At 38.1% G+C, this 23325-nt stretch overlaps 1 protein-coding gene across 1 annotated transcript in view; it reads left to right on the forward strand.

Annotated features, from left to right (window-relative positions):
• Positions 1-20944, forward strand: part of LOC137245724 (corticotropin-releasing factor-binding protein) — a 43057-nt gene extending 22113 nt beyond the window's left edge. Inside the window, exons 3-10 of the mRNA XM_067776837.1 lie at positions 6904-6976; positions 17500-17714; positions 17912-18018; positions 18110-18228; positions 18325-18485; positions 18545-18647; positions 20297-20532; positions 20596-20944. Of these exons, the coding sequence (XP_067632938.1) occupies positions 6904-6976; positions 17500-17714; positions 17912-18018; positions 18110-18228; positions 18325-18485; positions 18545-18647; positions 20297-20436 (918 nt within the window). The 3' untranslated portion in view covers positions 20437-20532; positions 20596-20944. The remainder of the gene's footprint in view (positions 1-6903; positions 6977-17499; positions 17715-17911; positions 18019-18109; positions 18229-18324; positions 18486-18544; positions 18648-20296; positions 20533-20595) is intronic.
• The last annotated feature ends 2381 nt before the right edge of the window (positions 20945-23325 follow it).

Raw genomic sequence — 23325 nt, forward strand, 5'->3', positions numbered from 1 at the left:
CAATGCGCCAAATCTTGGAAAAAACCCGTGAAAAGAGAATCGACACGCATCACGTCTTCGTCGACTTTAAAGCCGCCTTCGACAGAACGAAAAGGAGCTGCCTATATGCTGCTATGTCTGAATTTGGTTTCCCCGCAAAAATTATACGGCTGTGCAAAATGACGTTGAGCAACACCATCAGCTCAGTCAGAATTGGGAAGGACCTCTCCGAGCCGTTCGAAACTAAACGAGGTTTCAGACGGGGTGACCCCCTATCGTGCGATTTCTTTAATTTGATGCTGGAGAAAATTATACTAGCTGCAGAACTTAACCGCACTGGTACAATATACTATAAAAGCGTGCAATTACTGGCATATGGTGATGACATTGATATCATCGGCCTTAACACCCGCACTGTTAGTTCTGCTTACTCCAAACTGGAAAAAAGCGGTAAAGATGGGTTTGATGGTGAATGAGGACAAAACGAAGTACCTGCTGTCATCGAGCAAAGAGTCAGCGCATACGCGCCTTGGCAACCACGCTACTGTTGGCAGCCATAATTTCGAAATAGTAAAAGACTTCGTTTATTTGAGAATCAGCATCAACACTAGCAACAACATCAGCACTGAAATCCAGCGAAGAATCAATCTTGCCAATAAATGCTACTTTGGACTAGGTAGTCAATTGAAAAGTAAAGTCCTCTCTCGGCGAACGAAAATCACACTCTACAAGTCACTTATCGTACCCGTCCTGCTATATGGGGCAGAAGCATGGACCATGACAACAAGAGATGAAGCGGCTTTGGGAGTGTTCGAGAGAAAAGTTCTTCGAAAGATTTATGGACCTCTACGCGTTGGCGAGGGCGAGTACCGAATAAGATTTAATGATGAGCTGTACGAGCTATACGCAGACATCAACATAGTCCAGCGGTAGAGGGCGGCCCCCACTCCGTTGGAAGGACCAGGTGGAAAACGATTTAAACTCCCTTGGTGTGACCAATTGGCGCCGGTTGGCGGAGCGAAGGAGCGACTGGCGCGCCTTGTTGGACGGCCATAACCGTTTAGACGGTTAAGCGCCAATTAAGTAAGTAAGGAAGTAAGTAAGACAGCTTCATAGTCTCACGCCAAAATTGTCATTGGCTGCATAAACAAAGTTAGAATTAACAAACACCATCATCATTAATATCTTTGATGAACTGCAATGTGACAGCTAACGTCGACACTTGTCAAACATCAAATTGTAAATAAATGACTTTAAATTGATGCGAATCGGCTTACTTCTGTGGTTAAAAATAATATTAATGCAAAATAGCAACCTCATACTGCATACATGCTAATGCACAAAAAAAAACATGAACATAATCTAAAATTAATATTCAAAATATGCACATAAAAACACGTAACAACTGAAAATAAAATCATTCAAGTCACGGATAAGGACCAATTGATTACATTAAAAAGGCGTTACGAAATTCACGTTACTTTTAGTATTGTTGTCACTTTCGGACTTATCAACTTCATAAATCAAATTTATTATAAAATCAGATTAACAAACACTTCAATGAATTTGTCCAGTCACAAAAAAGTTTAAATGAGTAATCATAATAATGACTCTGCAAATTCAATCTTGCCAAGTTTCCGTGTGGGTTTAGAAAAACTTTTGTGTTGATGAATATTTCGCTCATAGATCCAACTTTGTATTTTCTTTTATTTGTCATTGTCCTTTTTATTGTTAGTTTTTATAAAATATTCCGTATTTGTGCCGCGTGAATTTTGCCATGCAAATGAAGGGGTGGAGCTGGGACTAAAATAGATCAACAATGCAGGAAAAAATGGTCGATTACTAAAAAAAGTCAACTAATACCTTACTATTTGACGGGTTTTGGAAAGACTTTTAGATAACTTCAAAAAGGTGGTTCCAGGTTAGTACAGTCCCAGACGTCAATATTATGATCTTTGCGACAACCAGGCCGGGGTCCGAATGAGAGCCATCTGTTGCTAACTTTCGTTATGCTTTGCAGATCGGGAAGGCTTTTTAGTATAATATAATGGCAATAACCTAACTTATATTTCGACACTGACTGTTTTCGGTCATTTAAATCACAAGTAGTTGGCTTTTTTAAAGAAAATAAACAGATCATTGCGCACGTTGGTTTGTTGGAAACCAACTTCTAGTTAGTTTGTATTTAGCTTTTTTCCTGCTGGGTGCACAAAAATGTGTATATTTACATTTATTTTATATGTATCATGTTTTGCGATCTCTTTATTCTGATGCGGGAGATAATACTTTCATAAATATTTTTTAACTGGAGTGAACGATTACAAGTATATCTGCTCTTAACTGATTTTCATATCACAAAATTAGTTTTTTAACCCATTGATACACTACAATTCGAGGAAAAATCGGCCTTATGTTTTTATATAGATGCGTTTAACGCAAACTTATTATGAGTATTTTTATGGAGACCGGCAGATTGAGCCACACTGGCGCCTGACATGAAAAAGTAGCCAACTTCCAACTTTTGTTGCAAGCAAAGCATAAGAAGAAGAATTTGACACTTTTCCTATGGCTAAGGGTGCTTTCACACTTTGCAAGGAAAATAATTTTTCCCATTCGTTGGTAACTTTTCTAGCATTCTTCAAAGTTGAAAACTGTAATTTAACAAATGAATAGAACACAAAATATGTTGGCAAGTATATTTCTTGTACAGTGAGAATGTTTATAAAAGTAATTCGCAAAATTTTGTATGTGAGTGGGCAAGGCGAAATAAACTTCGACTGTCAAGTCTGAAGTTCCTTCATATTTACACACGCAACATTTTACGTGAATGTGTCGATGTTACTGGAATGCATAAGATTGCGTTGAACGCATCTTTGTATATGAAAAACTTCATTGTGTCTTGAAATTATTTTAGATTTTTTACTAAATCATGAAGTAAGGCGCATACATAAATACCTTCTGGCTCATTAGAAATTAATAAGTAAATCTTTATATCAGCTCCCAGTACAAATAATTTGTAGTTACATATGTTTACTTTATGGAGAAAATTAATTTTTATGTCTTCGCTTATGACAAAGGGCAACTTGTTTTTGTATTCTTTAACATTTTTGGAAAATTATTTTACCTGACCGTGATTACCTTATTTGTACAAACGTATTTAATATTGTAGATTTTGTTGTTGAAATCATTTAATCGTCCTTAATCATAATTTATGTTAATTACCAAATGAGTTAAAAGGACAATCTCAAATTACAAAAGTTGAAAAATTTAATGCATAACAATTTTGACAAATTTCATCGGATTCTTAAGGATCTTATTAAGTCAGTAAATTTATTTGAATTTCCTTACCTTTCAACCTTTTAGCATTCCAACGAATTAATTCACAATTACAACCAAAGTGACATGGTTACATACAAAAACAAGTCATTAAGAGCAATTTTGGTGTTGTTGCATTTAGTTGAATCCTTACATTTGCTTCAATTTACATTTACATGACGCGTTTAGTGGTTCTTCCATTAACTTGCATTGCCCTTCAATGCAGCCAAATATTACCAAAGCATAAGTTTATTCATTCCCTATTATCACATCAGCATTTTTCTATCGTCATTTGAATTAATAGCACCTGCAAACTTGTTGCTTCTCATTCATTTTCATGTGCCGGTTTTTTTTTTTCTATAAATATTCAGCTACGTATTCACCGGGCTGTTCACCTTAAAGTAATAATGACAATAATAATAAAAATAATTAAGCTATAATTAAGTTTCTATAGTGAAGTTAAGTAAATCATGGGGCTTGATGTTATGAAAATGGTAGCTGAATATACATACGAACTACTTATTAAATTCACCAGCAGAAAGAGTACGGCGGAATTATAATGAATCCTTCGCATTTAACAAATGAGTTAAATGTATGGTTTAGGTACGGGCTTGCTTCATGCATTTTGTGTAAGGTCGAGAGAAGCAAAAGGTTGGGATATATTTAACATATGACGAGCTTATTTGTTAAAGCTTAAAGTATTGCAACCTTTTAAGGACTACCTCTGAACTGATGCTAGTCGGATACAGGGTGCGACAACAGCGCTAGATTCTGTGCTATGTATGTGAATTTAAATTAATAACACAAAAGCAGCGACTATCAAAGAACTACCAAGACTGAACCAGTTCAAAAGATCTGCAAAGGGGGACACTGACCATTTCGTAAGACATCAAAATTTTAAAAGTGTCAGTAGAAAGCACCGCGAGGGGACAGAATTAGATTATGTACTGTCTCTTAATAAGATAGTTCTGCGCTAGTTCAGAAATAGTGCGGTTCGCCTCAACCAGCATGAGCTGGTTATAAAATCTGAAGTATTTCGATTTCCAACAGTCCTTATGGAAGTTACGTCTTCTTCTTCTGCAGTGGTCTTTAATTTGGAGTAATAAATTTTTTACACATGCGTGCCTAAAGCCCAATTACCTGTGCAGACCCGATATAAGCTTTTAACTGTCGGCCCCAAATCTACTAACTTCATTGTCCTTCATTCCCTTTAATCTGGCCGTATAGCTCTTGAAACTGCGGAGCTCGTAGTGCTCTTCACTTTTGCTGAGCTTTGTACACGTAAACTTTTCAAATTTCGTCTTTGGCTGCCCCTGGAGGTATGTTACTTCGACGCTGGTTATTCCCTCTTTTCCTTTCGAAGAGCCGCTACTTGCCAGCTCATCAGCTGTCTCATATCCTTCGATTCCCCTGTTACCCGGAGCACAGATAATGTCTAGAGCCTTGGCAAATTCAGCAGTTGCTTGCATGTCCCTACTAGCTTTGGGCTAGTTTATGGAGCATCTAGCGCCTTTATTGCTGCTTTGATGTCAGATAGATAATTTGATGAAAATATAGATAAATTGCCAGTTTTATTCCAGACCTGGAGTGAGCCGAAGGCTTGCCAAATTCGCGAGGACTTGACGATACGACTTGACAATACTACAATATGACGACAGTCTGAACGGCGGAGTAAGCTCTATAAAATGCGAATAGGTTCGGGCCTCCACACCTGAAGCAATTTTGGCGACGTCCGCATAGATTTGTACACCATTATTTTCTGTAGTCGTACTCCTCTTCCAATCATCGGAAGAATAGTATTAGTTTATGAAAATTATCTCTATATTCTGCACTGCCGATTATGGTAACCGCAGTTTCAGCAATCACTCACCTTTACCTTTTTATAAAGTCTTTAATATTTACAAGTTATTATCACAAAACTAACGTAGGTAGTTAGCGGGTTAAGAGTCTTAGAATATTCCCGCGATAGGCATGTCTATAGTAAGAGTTAACTAAAATCCACAGACCTGGAAGGCTCGACATAGTCATACCAAATCGTTCCCCAGATCGTCGGGCTATTAATTTAATGATGCTAATTTCCGGAATCTAGCGGATCAAGATCCGACAGAGGACCATCATTATCGATAGTGCTCAACCACACAACCTTCGGGCAGTATTTTTTATCACTACAAGAAGAAGAAGAACGTAAGGAGCTTAAGTCAAAGATACAAGTGAAACAAACTTTATTTTATTTTCAAGTTATGTAGTTTCATATCAACTTCCAGTTACCGAATCTTTAATTATTATAACCCGATTTTTTGGATACTCACTTCTCTGTGCTTTCGCATTAGCGTACTTCTAATTTTTCAAGCTGAACTCAGCTGTCTCTATCCTAACAAATCTACGAAATGCGATTAATTATATCTCTACTACTAACGGAGAAATGACTCTGTGTCGTCTCCCTTGTCTTTGGGATAGAGAGTTGATTTATACCACGTAGAATATGAACATCTATGCCGCATGCAAATGAGTATACATATGTACATATTCCTTGGAATGTACATATATAAGAACATGCACACATACATATATGCAATATTATTAAACCCGCAGCGGAAATAATTCAAATCAGTAATAATTGACTTTTTACAAGCACCTCCGTTCATATTATTAATCTTGCATATTCATATTCGCAAACGCGGAACTTTCGCATCATTTATTATAGTACATATATCCAGAGTTGGGCAAAATTTATTCGAATACAGTGCCCGTATCGTGTGTTACCATTCGTATCGGAAATCCTTTTTCCACTCAATTTATATATGTATATGAAACTGCCAATCTATACAAATTATGATAAATTATAAATCTAATCTAACGCGAAGGCTTCTAGTTCGCATACACATGTCGTTTTTCGGACTCACTATTTCAGAGCTAATTTGATTCAATATTTGAGTGAAAACTTGATACGACACACGATACGGGCCGAGAGAGTTTTTTTTTTATTTAAAGAAATTTTATCTGTGACGAATAATATATTTTGTTCGTTATTCGAATATTAAATACAAGAAAAGTTGCTTTATTTCAGTTGACATCAAAAAATATTTTGTTGCTTCATATTTAAATGAGCGTAACCTAACCTAACCTATATAAATGAGCAAACTATGAGTTTTTGAAACTAATTTTCAATAGGAAAATTATTCAAAAATAAATTATCTTTAAAAAAATTGTTTAATCATAGTTTATTCCTGGAATTATAATTTTTGAATAATTTTGTTCGAAAAATGCCCAATTCTGCATATATCTCATTCGTTTTTTTAAATACTATATTTTGACTAAAATTCAGATTACCACTAATATTGGTATATTGCATGGCTAAACATCAAACTTGATTTAACGAACCAGTCCTTTATTTTAGTACTGCTCACTAATATTTTCCTTCTTTAAAACTACATTCTTCATTAATAAATATAGAACCATCAAGTATGTGCTAAAACTGCCTTTCGAGTGATCTACTTAAATTTTTCGAATACAGCAAGAGAATTCGAGTGAAAGTGAAATGCAGCACGTGTCTATAATTTTTCGCTACACTTACTTACTAACATACATATGTACTTAATTTTCTTACAGGCTTGGCCCATGGTTAAAAAGTCTTTCGAATTCTATCCAAATAATGCAGTTTTCGGAAGCCATGTTATCTCTGGTAAGTTTTTTTCTTATTCCACCCCTTAATGTTAACACTTCGTCACTGGATGTTTTAATTAAAAACAATTTTCGATAAAAACTTTTCAATTTTTAGTTTTCTGACTACGAATGTTTATTCTTTCTGTGGCAAAACACAAAATTTGTTATTATTAAATAAATAAATATAAAAAGAAGTGTACATTTTGATTGTCACTCAATAACTCGAGAACGGCTCGACAAGATTGCCATGAAATTTTTAGGAAAGATACAGGAAGGAGAGGTGATGGTTAGTTGGTTTTAAAATTCCAAATCGGTTTAGCCATTCTTGAGTTATGATTTTTTTTTAGAAAAAAATCAAAATTTGAAAAAAAAAAGTTTACATTTCGGTCCACCCGGGTACCCCTAGAATGTGTTTATACAATATGGATATCAAATGAAAGCTGTTGCTGAGAGCTCTAAAGTTCATTCGATTTAGCCGCATCAATCTGGCAAAACTGATAAATATGCATGCGAAGCCGAAATAAAGACAGAATTAATAATACCCACATACCTATTTACATACGTCCTATTCGATTTGCCTGAAATTTCGTATATAAATTTGCCTATATTTGTATTTACGATGCTTTTTTCCGGGAAGTATACCAGAGACGGACTGGGACTGGGATTAGGACTAGGACTGGGACTGAGACTGACACTCGGAGTGGGACTGGGACTGAGACTCGGAACGGGCTGGAACAAAATACATACCACCCTCTGAGACTGGCAATAAGAGATGAAGAAGAAGGAGAAAAACTTGAGAGAAGAGAAAAGAGAGAAGGAGACTGGGAAAGAGATAGCATGAGACGAAAATGGAGATGAAGCGAAAAAGACGGAGGGAGGAGTGAATAAAAGGATTAGGAAAAAGAGTAGAGGGGTAGGGCAGAGCTAGACGGAAAAAGCTTATTAGATAGGCCAAATTTAGGGCAGAACAACGTCTGCCGGGTCTGCTAGTTATTAAATAAATATTAATGTGAGTAACTAATCAGTAATTTTTGTTTTGCAAAACAAAAAAAATTATAACACAAATTTAACAGATTGCGGACTTTATAGACATTTATGTTCATAATCCTGAATTATTTAATAATCACTACGATGAAATAAGTAATCATAGTGTAATTAGCCCCGTTCGCGCGTTCAAATTCAGGCCATTTCCCGGTAGGTATAAATTGGTAACTGTTCATTTTCCTTTGACGTAGGTTTTTGTATGCAGAAAACACAAAGTTTCATGTTCGAATTGGATAAGTTGCATATTTGAGTTATATTAGTTAATATTTAGTGGCGATTCAATTTAATTCTGAAAATTATGTATGGACAGATGTTGGAGGTAAAAATTTGTCCAATGTAATCTGAACTGCAGTTTGTCGCCCTTCCTTCCTAAACATGTGTACCATTTTTAAATGTATATTTCTCTTAGTTTCTAAAATAGGAACAGTTTTCACTTTTTAGTTTCATGTGCTTTAATTTTCCAGATCCGAGTACTTTTTGAAAACCAGGTATTTTTTCGGATTCGGATGCTTTTTTGAACCGGATACTTTTTCTGGTCCGGATACATTTTCGGATACCTCCTAGAACCTGTTACCTGTTTTTTATTTATAATTCCCATCGGTTTTACCCCCAAAGCCCGCCCAACCGACACGAGGGGCGCATCACGACGCACGGATTTGTAATTTTTTTTGCCGAGTCCTTGAAAGGCAGGGATTTGTTAAAATCATAAGCTAAGAAAAATTCTAGAAAGATAGGTTAAGTACTACTGACATATTAATAGTTAAAAAATAATAATAATCAGCTTAGAAGGATAAGTGAATTGTTAATTATTTTGAGACGAATGAATAGAATGTTTAATGCTAAAAAGTGATTCCGAGCTATCAATTATGCTTGAGTAATAATTATAATCCTAACACCGACTGCGTAAGCGCTAATTTAATTCAAAATTGTTTCTATGTTGGTTTATATATTATATTATTATATAGAAAAGGACTAGTAACTAAGCCGTTCACTAACTTCATTATAAAAATGACTCTAAGCATCTTTCGACAACTTGAAAGGGTAGGAAGACTAATAAGTTTTAGCCGATTGGTATGAGGGATAGATTATACAAAAAATCCCTTAAGGCGAAAAGTAAACAGTTTGAATTGATTCTTACCAATCCGCATGAAATTGATACGCGGACTTCAGACTATCCATCTATATTCCATTATTGGTCTAAATAATGTTGTAAAAAGGGGTTTCGTAACATAAGGATCGCTAAATTCTTTTGATCAACGGTTTACGAATGCTAACACACCTCTAGCTTTATTGAACACGGTACTTTTATGAACCGGGTGATTTTTTTCAACTAAATACTTTTTAGGATCCTCTTTTAGAACCAGGTAATTTTTCCTATCCGGGCATTTTCTTAGAATACAGGCTTTTTATGAACTGGGTACTTTTTTGAACCGGCTACTTTTTTTTAAATAGGTACCTTTTCTAGCCGGTTACTTATTCAGAACCGGTTACTTTTTTAGAACCGTATACCTTTTGAACTATATATGTTTTCGGATCCGAGTAGAATAGCGTTCTTTTTGAAAGCAGAGTAAGTCGTTCAACAAATGAACGCCCTTGAAGTGGTAGGATAGACCACAGTAACAAGCCACTAGCTCTCATTCAGAAGGAGACTTACATGCATGTATTACGCATATGCATACATACAAACATAGAAGTGCAGCCAATATAGTAAGCGTGTTTATAATGTCACAAGTCAAAACTTTACAATTACATTTTTCTACACTTACCATACCAAATGCTTGTTGTTAAGTCTTTGTATTTTATATTATACTAGATTGCAGGAAAGGAAAGGACAGGAAAGGAAAGGAAAGGAAAGGAAAGGAAGGAAAATTAATGGAAGTGAAATGAAAGTAAAAGAAATATAATTTGTCATTTTAATATAATAATAGGAACATTCGATGGGTAATATAATGAATAAGTAAGCACAAAATAGGGAAATTTTATATTGCTCTGGCAGGAAGGGTATGATTTAATCAATCTGCTTCTCGTAAACAAAAGGTAGGAAAAGGAAAGGTAAGGAAAGGAAATGAAAAGAAAAGAAAAGAAAAGAAAAGAAAAGAAAAGAAAAGAAAAGAAAAGAAAAGAAAAGAAAAGAAAATAAAAGAAAAGAAAGGAAGGAAAGGAAGTAAAGGAAAGGAAGGAATATGAATGGAAGAGAAATGAAAGTAAAAGAAAGGAAATAAAAGAAAATTAAAAGAAAGGAAAGGAAAGGAAAGGAAAGTAAAGGAAAGGAAAGTAAAGGGAAGGAAAGGAAAGGAAAGGAAAGGAAAGGAAAGGAATGGCAAAGAAAGGAAAATAAAGGAAAGGATAGGAAAGGAAAGGAAAGGAAAGGAAAGGAAAGGAAAGGAAAGGAAAGGAAAAGAAAGGAAAGCAAAGAAAAGAAAACAAAGGAAAGGAAAATAAAAGAATAGAATGCAAAGCAAAGGAAAGAAAAGAAATAGACTTGATGCATGATCAGCTATGTATTTTTGTTTAATTTTTATTTTGTACAAAGCAACTCCTCGGCCATGCTTACGATTCAGCATAGTACACAAAAAGCAAGTACACACACACAGCGCGTCTATAGTATGAATAAGTGCATGTGTAGTGGAGTGACTTTTATGTTAAATTTTTTATATTAAAATAATTTTTCAAATTTTTTATATTTATATTTATGCCCCTCAAAATTTCCTATCAATACATATATAATTTGTATACCTTAGAATTATAGTTTAACAGAAAACGGTTCCACATCTTTTCATCTTGTGTATTTATATATAAGATTATCACAGTTCAGGCCTTCAAAAATGCAAAATTTTTCTCGCTGGATAACTTAGCTTTTATTCGCCCACTATAGGAATTATTTTAGTTTATAGACCATTAAATTTATGGCTCTTGTCACATTGCAAAACAGCACGTACAAATTAAGTTCACAATAATCATTACATTTACACGTTTTATTGGTTATGCTGTGATACGCGCACAAATACGGTTGGGTGAGTTAAGAGTAATTTCTTGAAGTCCCACTTTGCGTATACGCACCATTATTGTTCGGCTAAGAGGACATGTGGTGAGCCTATTTTATTTGCATTACTCTCCAGCCGAACATCGGTTTATTGCATATTTGCAGATCATTTTATGACGTCATGGCACGGCATAAGCATACAACTATTAATAATAACTAATAAACTAAGCACAGGAGCAGTAAATACAGTAACATTAGTTGTATAATTGTTTAGTGAGACTAAAAGCTGAATAGTGTTGTCGATATCAGTAAAAACGTATTAATTCATATCCACTCGGTTGAAAGAGAACCAGTAATGCACTGGGGACATTATACTGTTTATTCTTAATGTACTTTCGAAGAGCGCCCATGTCATGTTAAAAAAGTAACTGGTTCACCGCCACTGGTTCCTAGGGTAGGCACCTTGTCGTTGGCGTGAGGGCTGGCATTCTCCAGCGGGTTAGGAGGCTTAGAATAAAACCTGTGGCAGGCATGCTTAAGGGTTTGTGTAGCGCAACCCATTCAAGGCTTTGCCAGCTTAATTTATAGCTTCCCCAACCCAATTGTCAACCTCACCTACCCGTGGCGAACAATGCTGTGAAGATGGCAAACATGATTAACATGCGACAAGATCGCAGCTTGCAGTGGCTGGAGGAAGTGATTCCAAACCGCCAAAGACAAGGCACCAACGCGCGATAAAGGGGTGTTGGATAAAGCGCTGGTCCTCATGGTATTAAAAATTAAAGTACGGATACCACGCGTGACGAAGTCTGAGGCTACGCTGAGACTTCTGCAGAGTCGGAATCCAAATATAGAGACACAGAAGTAGAAGGTACTTCCTGTATCTTGACCTACGGAGGAGGATCAGCTCTACATCTTCCAAATAAACAAGCAGGCAGAGGATATATTGTTCACGCAACTTGTACTCCAGGACAGGTAAAATGTATATGCAACTCAGGAAAAGAAGTCCCAAGGATAACAATCCTAACAACCTAGAAGGGACAGGTGGAGAACGCGGACGCCACCACGAAGGTGTTAGGGGAGAACAAAGAGCTAAATAGGGCTGCAAGTCGCACATAGGAGCACCCATCACGGCATTTTAGCCTCGAGAAAAGAAGTCCTAGGATAACAATCGTAATTTGCAAGAATCGGCAGAGGCTGAAGAGAACCTCGAAAGCCTTAAACCAAAGGGGCAACAGGAGGACGTGAACGTCACGACGGAGGTGTTGGAAGGGGACAATCAGACAAATGGTGCTGCAAGTCTTACAGATAAACCTCAAATACAGTGGGCCTGATCCAGGAGCTAAGGTTTCTGGGCTCAACGCGCGTAGATCTGGCATCTTCTACTTGCAAACTGAAAGAAGGGTGCAAGCTGCAGTCATGGTAAGCAAACAGCTGCATTCATACATGCTGCCTTACACTACTGTAGGCCTGGCAGTGGTGGCCGTCGAGCAGATAAATAAGCAGACATTTATCCTGACATCCTGCTATGTGGCCCATATTGCGGAGGCAGCACTGGTGAAGTGCTAGAGGTTAGTACAGAAGGAAAGGCGTACAGGGCAATCATAGGCGCGCATGCAAATGCCCACCACAATGCGTGTGGAGTAGAGACTTACGCCGATCACTTAATCGGCGGCGGCGTGTGTGGCGCGCCGGCGTACGCCGGTGTTCTTACTTTAAAAAGCTTGATTTTTCGATTTAAAAAAATAGTATTTATGAAAGAGTTTGCTTGTATGTATTTAAGGAAATCAACGCCATTTCGGAAAGATCCGAGGTTTTTGCCTCAATATCTGGCAGACTGTGCAAACATTTTCAGGAGTAGCTCCTTGCGGAGGGATTGTCCCTCGTTCACTTGCTCCAGAGAGGCTTCGAACTTAGCCCCGGTCTTTGGAATTGGTACTGCTGCCTCTGCTGAAAAGAAATAGAGATACATAAAATAGCCACACTTTTGTCTGCATATCCCGTGCAAAGCGTAGTTCCACCTAGGGTTAACTCCTAATAATCGTCGCGATCACTAATTCTTTAAATCATTTGTGGCTCCTTGGCGGCCACGCACAAAGTTGACTTACGGTTGCTATTAATGGTCTACTAATACTCATGAAACTCGTTGCACAGGGCGCCTCCAGTTTTTTTAGCTGTTTTTAAGAGCTATTCCCGATGTGCGAACAGTAGCAATTCCGACCACCAGTCGCTACCAGGCCTTCTGACCCTCACACCATATGCCAGCACGGAAGCTATAGGACTGCGACTTCGAACTCATACCTTCGTCGACGTCATTTTCCTAGAAGCTCTAGGTGTAGCTCCGAAGACTTTCCAACGGATTCTTTTGCCGAGCTACACCAGAGAAACAAATTGAAACGTTGTGGAGTTCGGCCATGGATGCCGTCATTGCGTAATGGGTGAAAATCGTATAATCCTCGGCGCATCTATATAATTAAAATTTTACAAGGACCCTGGATAAAATTTTTAAAATGTAGACCAAAGTTTGTAGACGTTTGTGTTCACATCATTGATTTCAATAGTCTTCGTTAAATCAAAACGATATTTTAGAATGAAAGTCGACCGATTTTAAGTTGAAAGATGTTTACTGCTGTTTTCCGGCCTAATGATATAAGAGCTCATTATGGATGACCGCGTAGCTTCAGTTTTCAGACTAGTTCGGCTGTCCACTTCGTTAGGGTAGTAGCACACATGGTCATTTTTCCACTGTCTTGGAAAGCTTTTGCTTCACCACTTTGAGTGTTCTTGCGAAGGACAAAGCCTCACCTGGTAAATACATATATGTGTCTACGTATTCACATTTGTAAAAGGAGCCGTAACGTGTAGGTGATATTTAAACTTGGTTGATAGGCTGTAATCAATGTAATTAACTCCTAGGGAAAAGTTTTGAATAGGACCGCCAACTTTATGCCAAACCGGGAGACTTGGGTTTTGAAGGATGAAGTGTGAAAATTAAAATTAACATTTCAGACGCTATTGTATAGTTTCGCAAATAAACAACAGATGTTTGAATGCAAGCCCAAGTGATTTTTCAAACCCTTCTCATACGTACATATATTCTCAACTTAAGTATGAGGTAAAAAAACATTTCAAAGGAGTGTTTATGCCTACTAAAGGATTTTGCATCACTGATTTCGCTTATTCTTTCAGCCAATCGCTATATAAAATTCTTGAAAAAATCGGCACTTTTTTTGCTTTTTTTAACAACTTGAAAACAATTTGAAACGCCGTGGGTAAGTTTTTTTTTTTTTTTGAAAATATTTGGAAAGTGATTATATAAATTTATTATATAACGTTTCTTTTAGTATTTTGTTTTAATAACTTGGTGAATTGGGTGATGCAAAGTCCGTGTTATGCTGACATCGAAAACGCCTGTTTTTTAAATAACTTTTGAACAGTTAGAAAGAGTTAAATTTCGCAATTAGTTTCTTATAACTGACAGTGATGCGCATCAGCTGATACCACTTTTCGACTTTCGACCACCGACCAATTTTCGACTTGAACAATAAATGGCCTAAACAGTCTTAAACGAGTAGAAAATATAGTACCGCGCCGGACGCCGCCGCCGCCGCGCCGACAACCCTAATCGGCGGCGGCGGCGGCGTTTATCGGCGGCGGCGGCGGCGTTTATCGGCGGCGTATATCTCTAGTGGGGAGGAGGAGATACGATTGGGAGAGGCGAATTTCTATTTTGTTACGTCCTGAAACCAATTTGCAGATAGCTAACAGGGGAAGTGTCCTTATATATGTATGTTAGTCCAACATACAGCAATGTTCTTGATAGTACGTTGAGCTCGGAACGTGATATATTTATGTATGATTGGATAGTTCTTGCCATCTTCCTCCAACCATGCGTATATCAGCTTCATTCAGCACTCAAATTCCAGAAACATGTAGAAACAAAACTTGGACAATCCTAAGAGTTTGCCAATGTGGAGGAACTGGAGGATTTCAATAATTTCCTGAAGACGTGTATGACTGCGTATATGAGATATTGCCTTCTAAGAAGAACCAGAGGGAAAGCAAAACCGCCATGGTGAAGCAATTAGCTGCGACTTCTTAGAAGACAGGTAGACAAAGTTTTTAAGCTGGCAAATGCTGCGGGAAGCGCAGTGTTTGGGGACGAGTATAGTTATCTGTTGAGGTCAATTTCCAGGGCGAAGAGAGTCTCATGGAAAAATTTCCGTGTGGACATCGAGTGCTCCAGCGAAACAGCGCGGTTGGGGAAAGTCCTAGCAAAGGGAAACATAGTCCAGGGACTAATAAAGAAAGTGAACAGGGAATGGTCATGTAATAGGTGAGGTGCTTTTCGACACACTATTTCCCATTGTGAGATTATCAGAAGAGCCAACAGTCAGCACTTGCACTTCGGTCATAGAGTGAGTAGGGTGGGCTTGGCGACAGAGGCAAAGATGGAATTGGTGGTGAAGATGTTCTCTAAGTTTAAATCGCTGGGGTCAGATGGTATATTTCCGGCAATGCTGCAAATTTCAAATAGAGCGGTCGGGGAATGGCTTACAACAATATTCGATGGGAGCATAGTACTGAATTATTTGCTGCACTCTTAGATCGGTCATATGTATCCCAAAGACTGTAGACCCATTAGCTTAACATCATTTCTGCTCAAAGCTTTTGAGAGTCTGAAAGATGTGTATATAACATTCAACGTGGATGAAAACTACTCTAAAAAACACAACATGCATACATAAAAGTCAAGCTGGTAGACACCGCATTGTATAGGGTGGTAATAAGCATAGATAAAGCCCTGGAATATAGGGAGTCTTCTAAGACATTTCGGAGGCATTCAATAATGTCTCTAAAAGGGCGATCATGGATGGTCTTAACTTTATGCATGTAAAGGAATGCTGGGGTGTACGTGCGACTTATCGCCCTCTCTCTCATTTGGTATTTACAGCGATTGTTAAGCCTATCCTATACTATGGAGTCTTTGTTTGGGGGGCAGCCACACGAAAAAAGAAACTTTCCTCAACAAACTGCAGAGGTATACAAGCTTTCAATGCTTGGCATTACGGTAGCCCTGAAAACTACCCTGATGGCTGCACTCTATGCCATTTTGCACAATCTTCCCGAAGACCTGATGGCAAAGAATATAACGTTTTTGAGCGCAGAACATACGGCCATAGTAGAATAGCGTCATCAATGACAGGACGAACAGACTACCTGACACCGAATCTGCACTTCGAAGGGTCTCTTAGAGCCACAATAGAGGTGGATTTTTGGCGCAAGGGAAGCCCAAATGGCGGAAGAGGCGATACACGTGTACACCGATGGTTCCAAAGTAGTGGACATAGTAGGCCCTGAGGTATACTGTGCTGAGCCGGAAGTTAATAGATCCTACAAGCTGCTAGATCGCTGTAGCGTGTTTCAAGTGGAAGTAGCAGCCGTAACCAAAGCAATAGAAACACTGGGAGAAAGAAGTTTAAACTGCAGCCGCGTCAACTTTTATATTGATAGCCAAGCCGCAATAGAAGCTATAGTCTCGCATGGCGCATCATCTAAAAGTGCGTTAGAGTGTAAGCAATCCCCGGAAAGAATCGGGATAGGGAGAAGCATAAATCTGTTTTGGGTCCCAGAGCATATATGAGTAGATGAGAATGATAAAGCGGATGAACTAGCTAAAAAAGACGCATCCGCCTAAGCTTGCACCTAGACGACCCAATTAGGTTGGGCGAAATTGAGATAAGGCGATAGTTACACATGATAGACGAAGCGCGAAAGGCGTGAATCATATGTAGATCTTACATCCTTAGAATAACAAAATTACTCATACAATTAAAAATAGATAACTGTAGACTCATGATCAGGATTCTGACTGAACAATGCCTTCTGGATAAACAAATCTTTAAATTAGGCTTGTTTAGGGATAGCAGATGTAGGAAGTGCTGGTTGGAGGAAACGATCGAGCACATTTTCTGCTCGTGCTTTGCGCTTGCCAGGCTAAGACTCCAGCTATTAGAAGTGGTACAGCTGTCAGATCTATAAGCTGCAAGTGCTATACGTCCTAGAAAGCTTCTAGTACGGAATTATTTGATTACATAGGTTTTGGTTTTACGGACTCATTCAGCCTACGGCAGGATGTACCAGCCAGCTCAACCTAACCAAAGGGGTTCCACAAAAGAAACTTGTTGCAAGTTGCGGGTTAAAAAAGTGGCTGGGTCAAAAAAAAAACAGTTTTACGTAAATGATTTTAAATTCTTTTACGTCTATCGATTGGTATCAAATGTATTTATGTATGTACATATGTACTTCCTGCAGATTTGTAACAGTTTCACTATCCAAACAATAATAAAAATATTGTCAATACACTTTCAAACTACGCTTGAAAATAAGGCGCGGTTTTTCAGAACTTTTATTTTTCAATGGGAGACACTCAACCTAATGTGAATCTCTATTATTATAATCTAGTCAACCTAATTATGTTTTATAATTGTACGTTTGTCTTGTTCTCTATACAGATTGTATGTACATTACTTCGGAGCCCGGCGATTATGTATTCAAAAAAGCACAATATTCAATGATCAATACGAAGGAAATACCTCCTATGGAAACGGATGTAGAAGATTCATCGTCCCAAGTGTGTGGTCTTTACGTTATTGGTGAGCCCGACACAATCGTAGAAATAACAATGAAGCAGTATGATGTAAATTGTGCAACTGGCGGTTTAATGGCTGTAAGTGAAATACTAACAACCAAACAAATCAAGAAGCCCAACAAAAATGCAAAAATAAAACAAAAAGAGTAACAAGAAAAGTTGCATAAGCAAAAAAAGTGGTCAGCGATAAACTGACTTTCCTCCAACACTCAATGCAAATTCTGCAAGTTTCTTTAATTTACACACATTTTCTTTATCTTAACCTTTGTTTGTAGTTCGTCGACGGTTGGGAGTTGAATGGCGAATATTTTCCTGGCATTACGGATCATCATCACAGTTTAGAAGAGCGCGTCATTGAGTTTTGCAACAATTATAAACGATGGCAAGTGAAGTGGCATTCATGCAACATTTGCAACAACAACAATCACAGTTGTATAAGTTTATGCAATAATTTGTTATTTCTTTTGTTTCAGGCCACGTGTCGCTAATAAGAAATTCTTTCGCTCAAATCAAAATGCTGCTCTGTTGCAATATCGCATTCCCTACCGCGGCTCATTCATCGCTCATGTAAAATTCCACAAGATAACACAACGTAAGTGCAATGTTACGCGCAAATGTAGTATAAATGGCGAGTTGATTTAATTTAATAAGAAATAATTATTTTCACATTCATTATGTTTGGCGACAGCTTGCAATGTGCTGGTTCAGAATACGGCTGCCGTTTACTACATGGCTAATTTCGGTTATCAACGGAATTGCACAATCTCAGCGCTCTTTCCAGCTGCGGTGGCAGTGACGAATCTCAAAATTGGTGGCAAGAATGTGCGTGGCACAAAAGTTAATTATGATGTAAGTGTGAAAAGTTTTGCCAGATACAAGATTGTTCAATTCTAATGAAATAATTAAAGTGTGGTATGTATGATGACCGCTTGGAAGTTGGTGGCTCGTCTGGACTGGACGCAATCGCAATGGAGAAGGCGTCAGCAATTTGTGGTTACTCGGATCAGCAAGGTAATTAGATAAAAATGTCTTTCATAAAAGCTTTAAGCTCGAAAGGCATTAAAAGCATTACTGGCAAATCGAAAAATTGCGGCGAGATTTTAGCTGAATCGAAGATTCCTAAGAAGATGAGAGAACAAAGAAAGAAGTCCCTCATTTCAGCGCTAATAGATCGCAGCAATCCCAATGGGCATACGCCTAGCAAAGGTGAAGATCTGTCGGAACGAATCAAATATACCGCTACCATCCTTCGACTTAGCGAAATGGTACAATGTGGTTAAGTTGATACTTACTTATGTACTTACTTAACTGGCGCTTAACTGTTTAAACGGTTATGACCGTTCAAAAGGTGCGCCAGTCACTCTGCCGACTGGCGCCAATTGGTCACACTAAGGGAGTTGAAATCGTTTTCCACCTGGTCCTTCCAGCGTAGTGGGGGCGTCCTATTCCTCTGCTTCCATAGTCTGGTTTCGATAAAAAACACTTTCTTAGCCAGTTAAGTTGATAAGGTAAAGCAATAAAGTGTCCTTGAATTGGCCGAAGGGTTGCGGGCCTTCAAAAGGATGAAACATATGCACGGATTGAGGTGGTGGATAGATCAATATACAAACGAAACAGTAGCCATGACCATGCGTGGAGTATATTGCAGTTCTATAATCCATATATGCCGGCCCAGAAGAGAAGGCCGAAACCCAGAAACAAGCAGGACAAGAAGGGACCTGAAATTAACTGCACAAAATGAAGTTGGGGGAATAATGACGGGGATGTTAGAGGGAGACAACTAGAGCTGTGAGTCAATAAAAGATATATCTGCAACACAATAAAGTGGGCCGAGCGAACGCTTCTTTCTTGAAGAGGCTCTTATCAGGAGGTAAGGTTTCTGCACCCGGCCCGCGTGGACTCGGTATTTATTACGCGAAGGGAAGGTGAAAGCTGTAGGCGTGATACGCAAGCACCTATACTCGAGCATGCAACCTAGATGTTATTCAATATGCTTTAACGTGAGTACCTGTCAATGGAAGACTCAACCTCACGATGTAAAACACGGATCTAATTGCATGATCAATGGCCCAACTCTCGGCTCCATATTTCCAACCTCAACCTAGAGGTTAGTGGTTGCAGAGATAAGTGGAACAGGAAGGGTGCCAAGGACGGCTCTACATAGGGGCGGATGTCAGTGAGCACCACAACGTTAGCTTTGATGGCGATATAAACAGCAGTGGTCTCTATTTTGTAACAGTAACTAATGTGCTTGTTATCACATTGAGTTCTAAACAGGATATATCGAGGTATGTCTGGAGGTGTCTTGAGGTGTCTTGAGAGGCCGTCTTGCTCATATATTTGCAAGGCGTTTTTCCAGGAATCTGATTTGGTTTTAAACTTTATCCTCGATAACTTTTTTGTACGCTATTTTATTGCCATTGCCACAAAATCGTAAGATTTGTGTTAGTTCATCTCTGCCTAAATCAATAAATTAGCAAAATCTGTTCTATAAGAACCGCCTGAAAGTATTCCTTAAATCCCTCTATAATGACGGGTGAACTCTGCAAGAGGTAATAAGGAGACAAAATAACAACAAATCGCACGTCCGAGAAAATGTTAAATTACCGAACATGTGTCACTACAAGAATGTCTTAAGAGCTATTTTCTAATTCTTTTAGGACCCGAACAAGCCATTTTCTGTGGTGTCACTACTGCGCGTTTAGTCTCCACCGGCCGTTATCAAAATCATGTTACTGTTATGATACGCAAAGCCGACGAAAATGACTTGGATTTGGCTACACTCGTGTGTGCGCTCTAAATAAAAAGTATTAAATTTGACCAGAAGCAACGAGAAAAATAACTTTCGTATTCAATAACGAACTAAAAAACCCAATTAATACAAACATCGCTTAAGGTAAAAAATAATTTTTGAACTTTTACTTAAAATGCTATTTTTGTATTTCGCTTTACATTTCAGCATTTCAGGCAATCTTGTTATTGCTCCAATTAGTAGACTTGCTGGTCTAATCCTCAACAAATATTAAAGTTATCTGCATACCAACTCAGTATTTTAATTCTATTTTTCCAAATAAGTATATTTTTAAAATGTTCAATTATAAATTTTCATAATTTAAATTTACATTGTACATACTTGCTTGAATGTCTCAAATAATTAGACAAATTCTTACAAATGCGGTCTGCTCAAGACGCACCGGCTTAACAACTTGCAAAATATCTTCACATGTACTATACTAAATACGTAGTTATTTACAAACATAAATGTAATTGTAGCAAAATTTATTGGTAGTAAGATAAAGACAAATTTATTTAAATTGAAAGAATTTAAAGAGTTTTTTTAGCAAATTAATAATTTTGACCACTCTCCATTGCCAAACTTCAGGCTCGATGAAATTGTAGTTCTTGTAAGAAATAGCTAAATGAGAAGTTTGAAAAAAAATAGCAGGTACACTGCTCTCGAAAACTGTGAGCTGGTTTTCGCAGTGGCAGTAGCTGCAGCAGGCTTTTCAGTAGGAACAGAGTCCGTTGTGGACTGCATAGTCGTGATCTTATCGGACAGCTGTTGACAAAATAGAACCAAAGAAAAATCATAAATTTTAATATTTATTAAAAGTTTTAAGGAAAACAAATTTACAATTAAGATTTTAGCATAGATATGTAAATTCCTTTTATTATCAACCGACGTCTGGTCATCGATGTCTTCAATATGCGTAAGTCTTATTCGCAAGCACCAGCTTGCAAACAATCACCTCTGCTGGCTGGGTGAATCCTTCTCTAAATACTTGCAAGTACTAGCTGCGATCTCAGTTCACTGAACAAGCTAACGCGAGATGGCCTATGGAGCCAACATACCCAAGCTGGACGAAAACAGATCGCAATCGGTTATACTTGTGAATCGCCATTTGTGATTCTTCTAACAGGTCACTGTCTTATGGGCGAGAAGATAGAAAGCGTAGAGCATTATTTATGCCATTGTCCGCCCTGTCTAAGACCAGGTACCTATGTCTCCAGAGACATTCCTTTGGAGGCCTTGCAGAACTAGAAAACAATATTCTGCGCTACATTATGCAAACGCGCTGGTTTAGCTGGGTGTATAAACCACCTTCTACAGGATGGAACCAAGGGCTCCTTCGTGGTATCACAACGGGCTACAAAGGCCTACGTGAGTCTTCACTTGAGTAGCCTAACCTTATTCGCAAGCCATATAATTGTAAGGCTTTATAATTTGCGTGAAATGGACTTATAGCTTTGCAAACCACACTAGACTAGCAAAACCTCTGCTTTGAAAAAGGAAAATAACTGGCTACACTCAACGACGCGAAAATTTCACTCACGACTGCGAAGTCTTAATGAATCTATGGGCATATGTTGGAAGATGCTGCGTTATAGCTATACATGGGAATAAACTTATGTGTTTCAAAAGCTGTATTACCAGCGTTGCATTTATCTTCGTTTACGAAACATTTAGTGTCAAACTCTACGGCTCATTGGTCCAATAGCGGCCATGGCGTAAATAAAAAAAATTAATAAATGTAAGGCGCGATAGCCCCGAAGAGATTTTGGGCCGAGCTTCTCTTCCAATTTGCGTCGTGCTCTTTTCTAATTTTTCCTACAAATTGGCGGGACGGGACCCACTTCTTTTATGCCGACTCCGAACGGCATCTGCGAGGCAGATGAGTTTTCACTGAGAGCTTTTCATGGCAGAAATACACTCGGAGTGCTTGCGAAACTCTGCCGAGGGGCAACTCCGCTTATAAAAATTTTCTTCTAATTGAAAATCTTATTTCTAAAATTTTGATGTTACTTTGCCCGGGGTGTGAACCCAGGGCATTCGGTGTGGTAGGCAAATCACGGCTACCATCATCACACCAAGGTAGCCGCTGCTTTATTGTGCGGATCAACTCAGCACCGCCAAAAATTCGCTGGGTATAATTTCGCTCATACCAGCCATGACGCTAACTGGATGATATTAATAACTACGAGTTCATACTTTAGTTCTTTGCTATTCGTAATCTATTGCCTCGTACAGGTGCTTCCTTGGGTATCGAGTACGTAGCAGAGAATCGAGATATCGATTACTTAATGTCAAAACGCCTTCTGTGTTTTTGTAACTTTTGCTGGGACAATTTCCGCCAAATATTATTTCAACATTTACTACATTCCACGTCCTACATGAGTCCACGTATAAAAAGTTATATTTTCAGAATTCCGCTCAAAAATTTGCAAGCGCAAAAAAATCGTCGCAAATCTCAACGCCCATTTTAATCATTTACACACATACTTATACAATAATAAAAGTACTCCGTACATTTGCCAACACTCAAATTAAATTTAAAATTAAAGGAGGTAAGCTATGGTAAATGTGCAGTTTATGGGGCACACCGCACATTTACCCAATATTTTTTAGTGGATTAATTTCAAGATAAAGAATCCGGAATCTTGCCTTTCTGCAAGGGGGATTTATGCATACGGCCTAATGAGTAAGATATAAATAAGTATCGAGTAATTTCCCACGAAACTTTTTTGGTATCGATTACTTTTAAATGAGTAAAGGTATCGAGTACATGGTCGTAGCGAAGCAACACCACCAACGCCCAGCCATATACAGTTGCATTAATTTCACTTTTACTTCGAAATGTTTTGGCTTAGCTACCCAGCTCTTACTTTATCATCAAACCAAATCAATGAA

Source organism: Eurosta solidaginis, chromosome 1 (assembly GCF_040869045.1).
Source record: "Eurosta solidaginis isolate ZX-2024a chromosome 1, ASM4086904v1, whole genome shotgun sequence".
Lineage (NCBI taxonomy): Eukaryota > Metazoa > Arthropoda > Insecta > Diptera > Tephritidae > Eurosta > Eurosta solidaginis.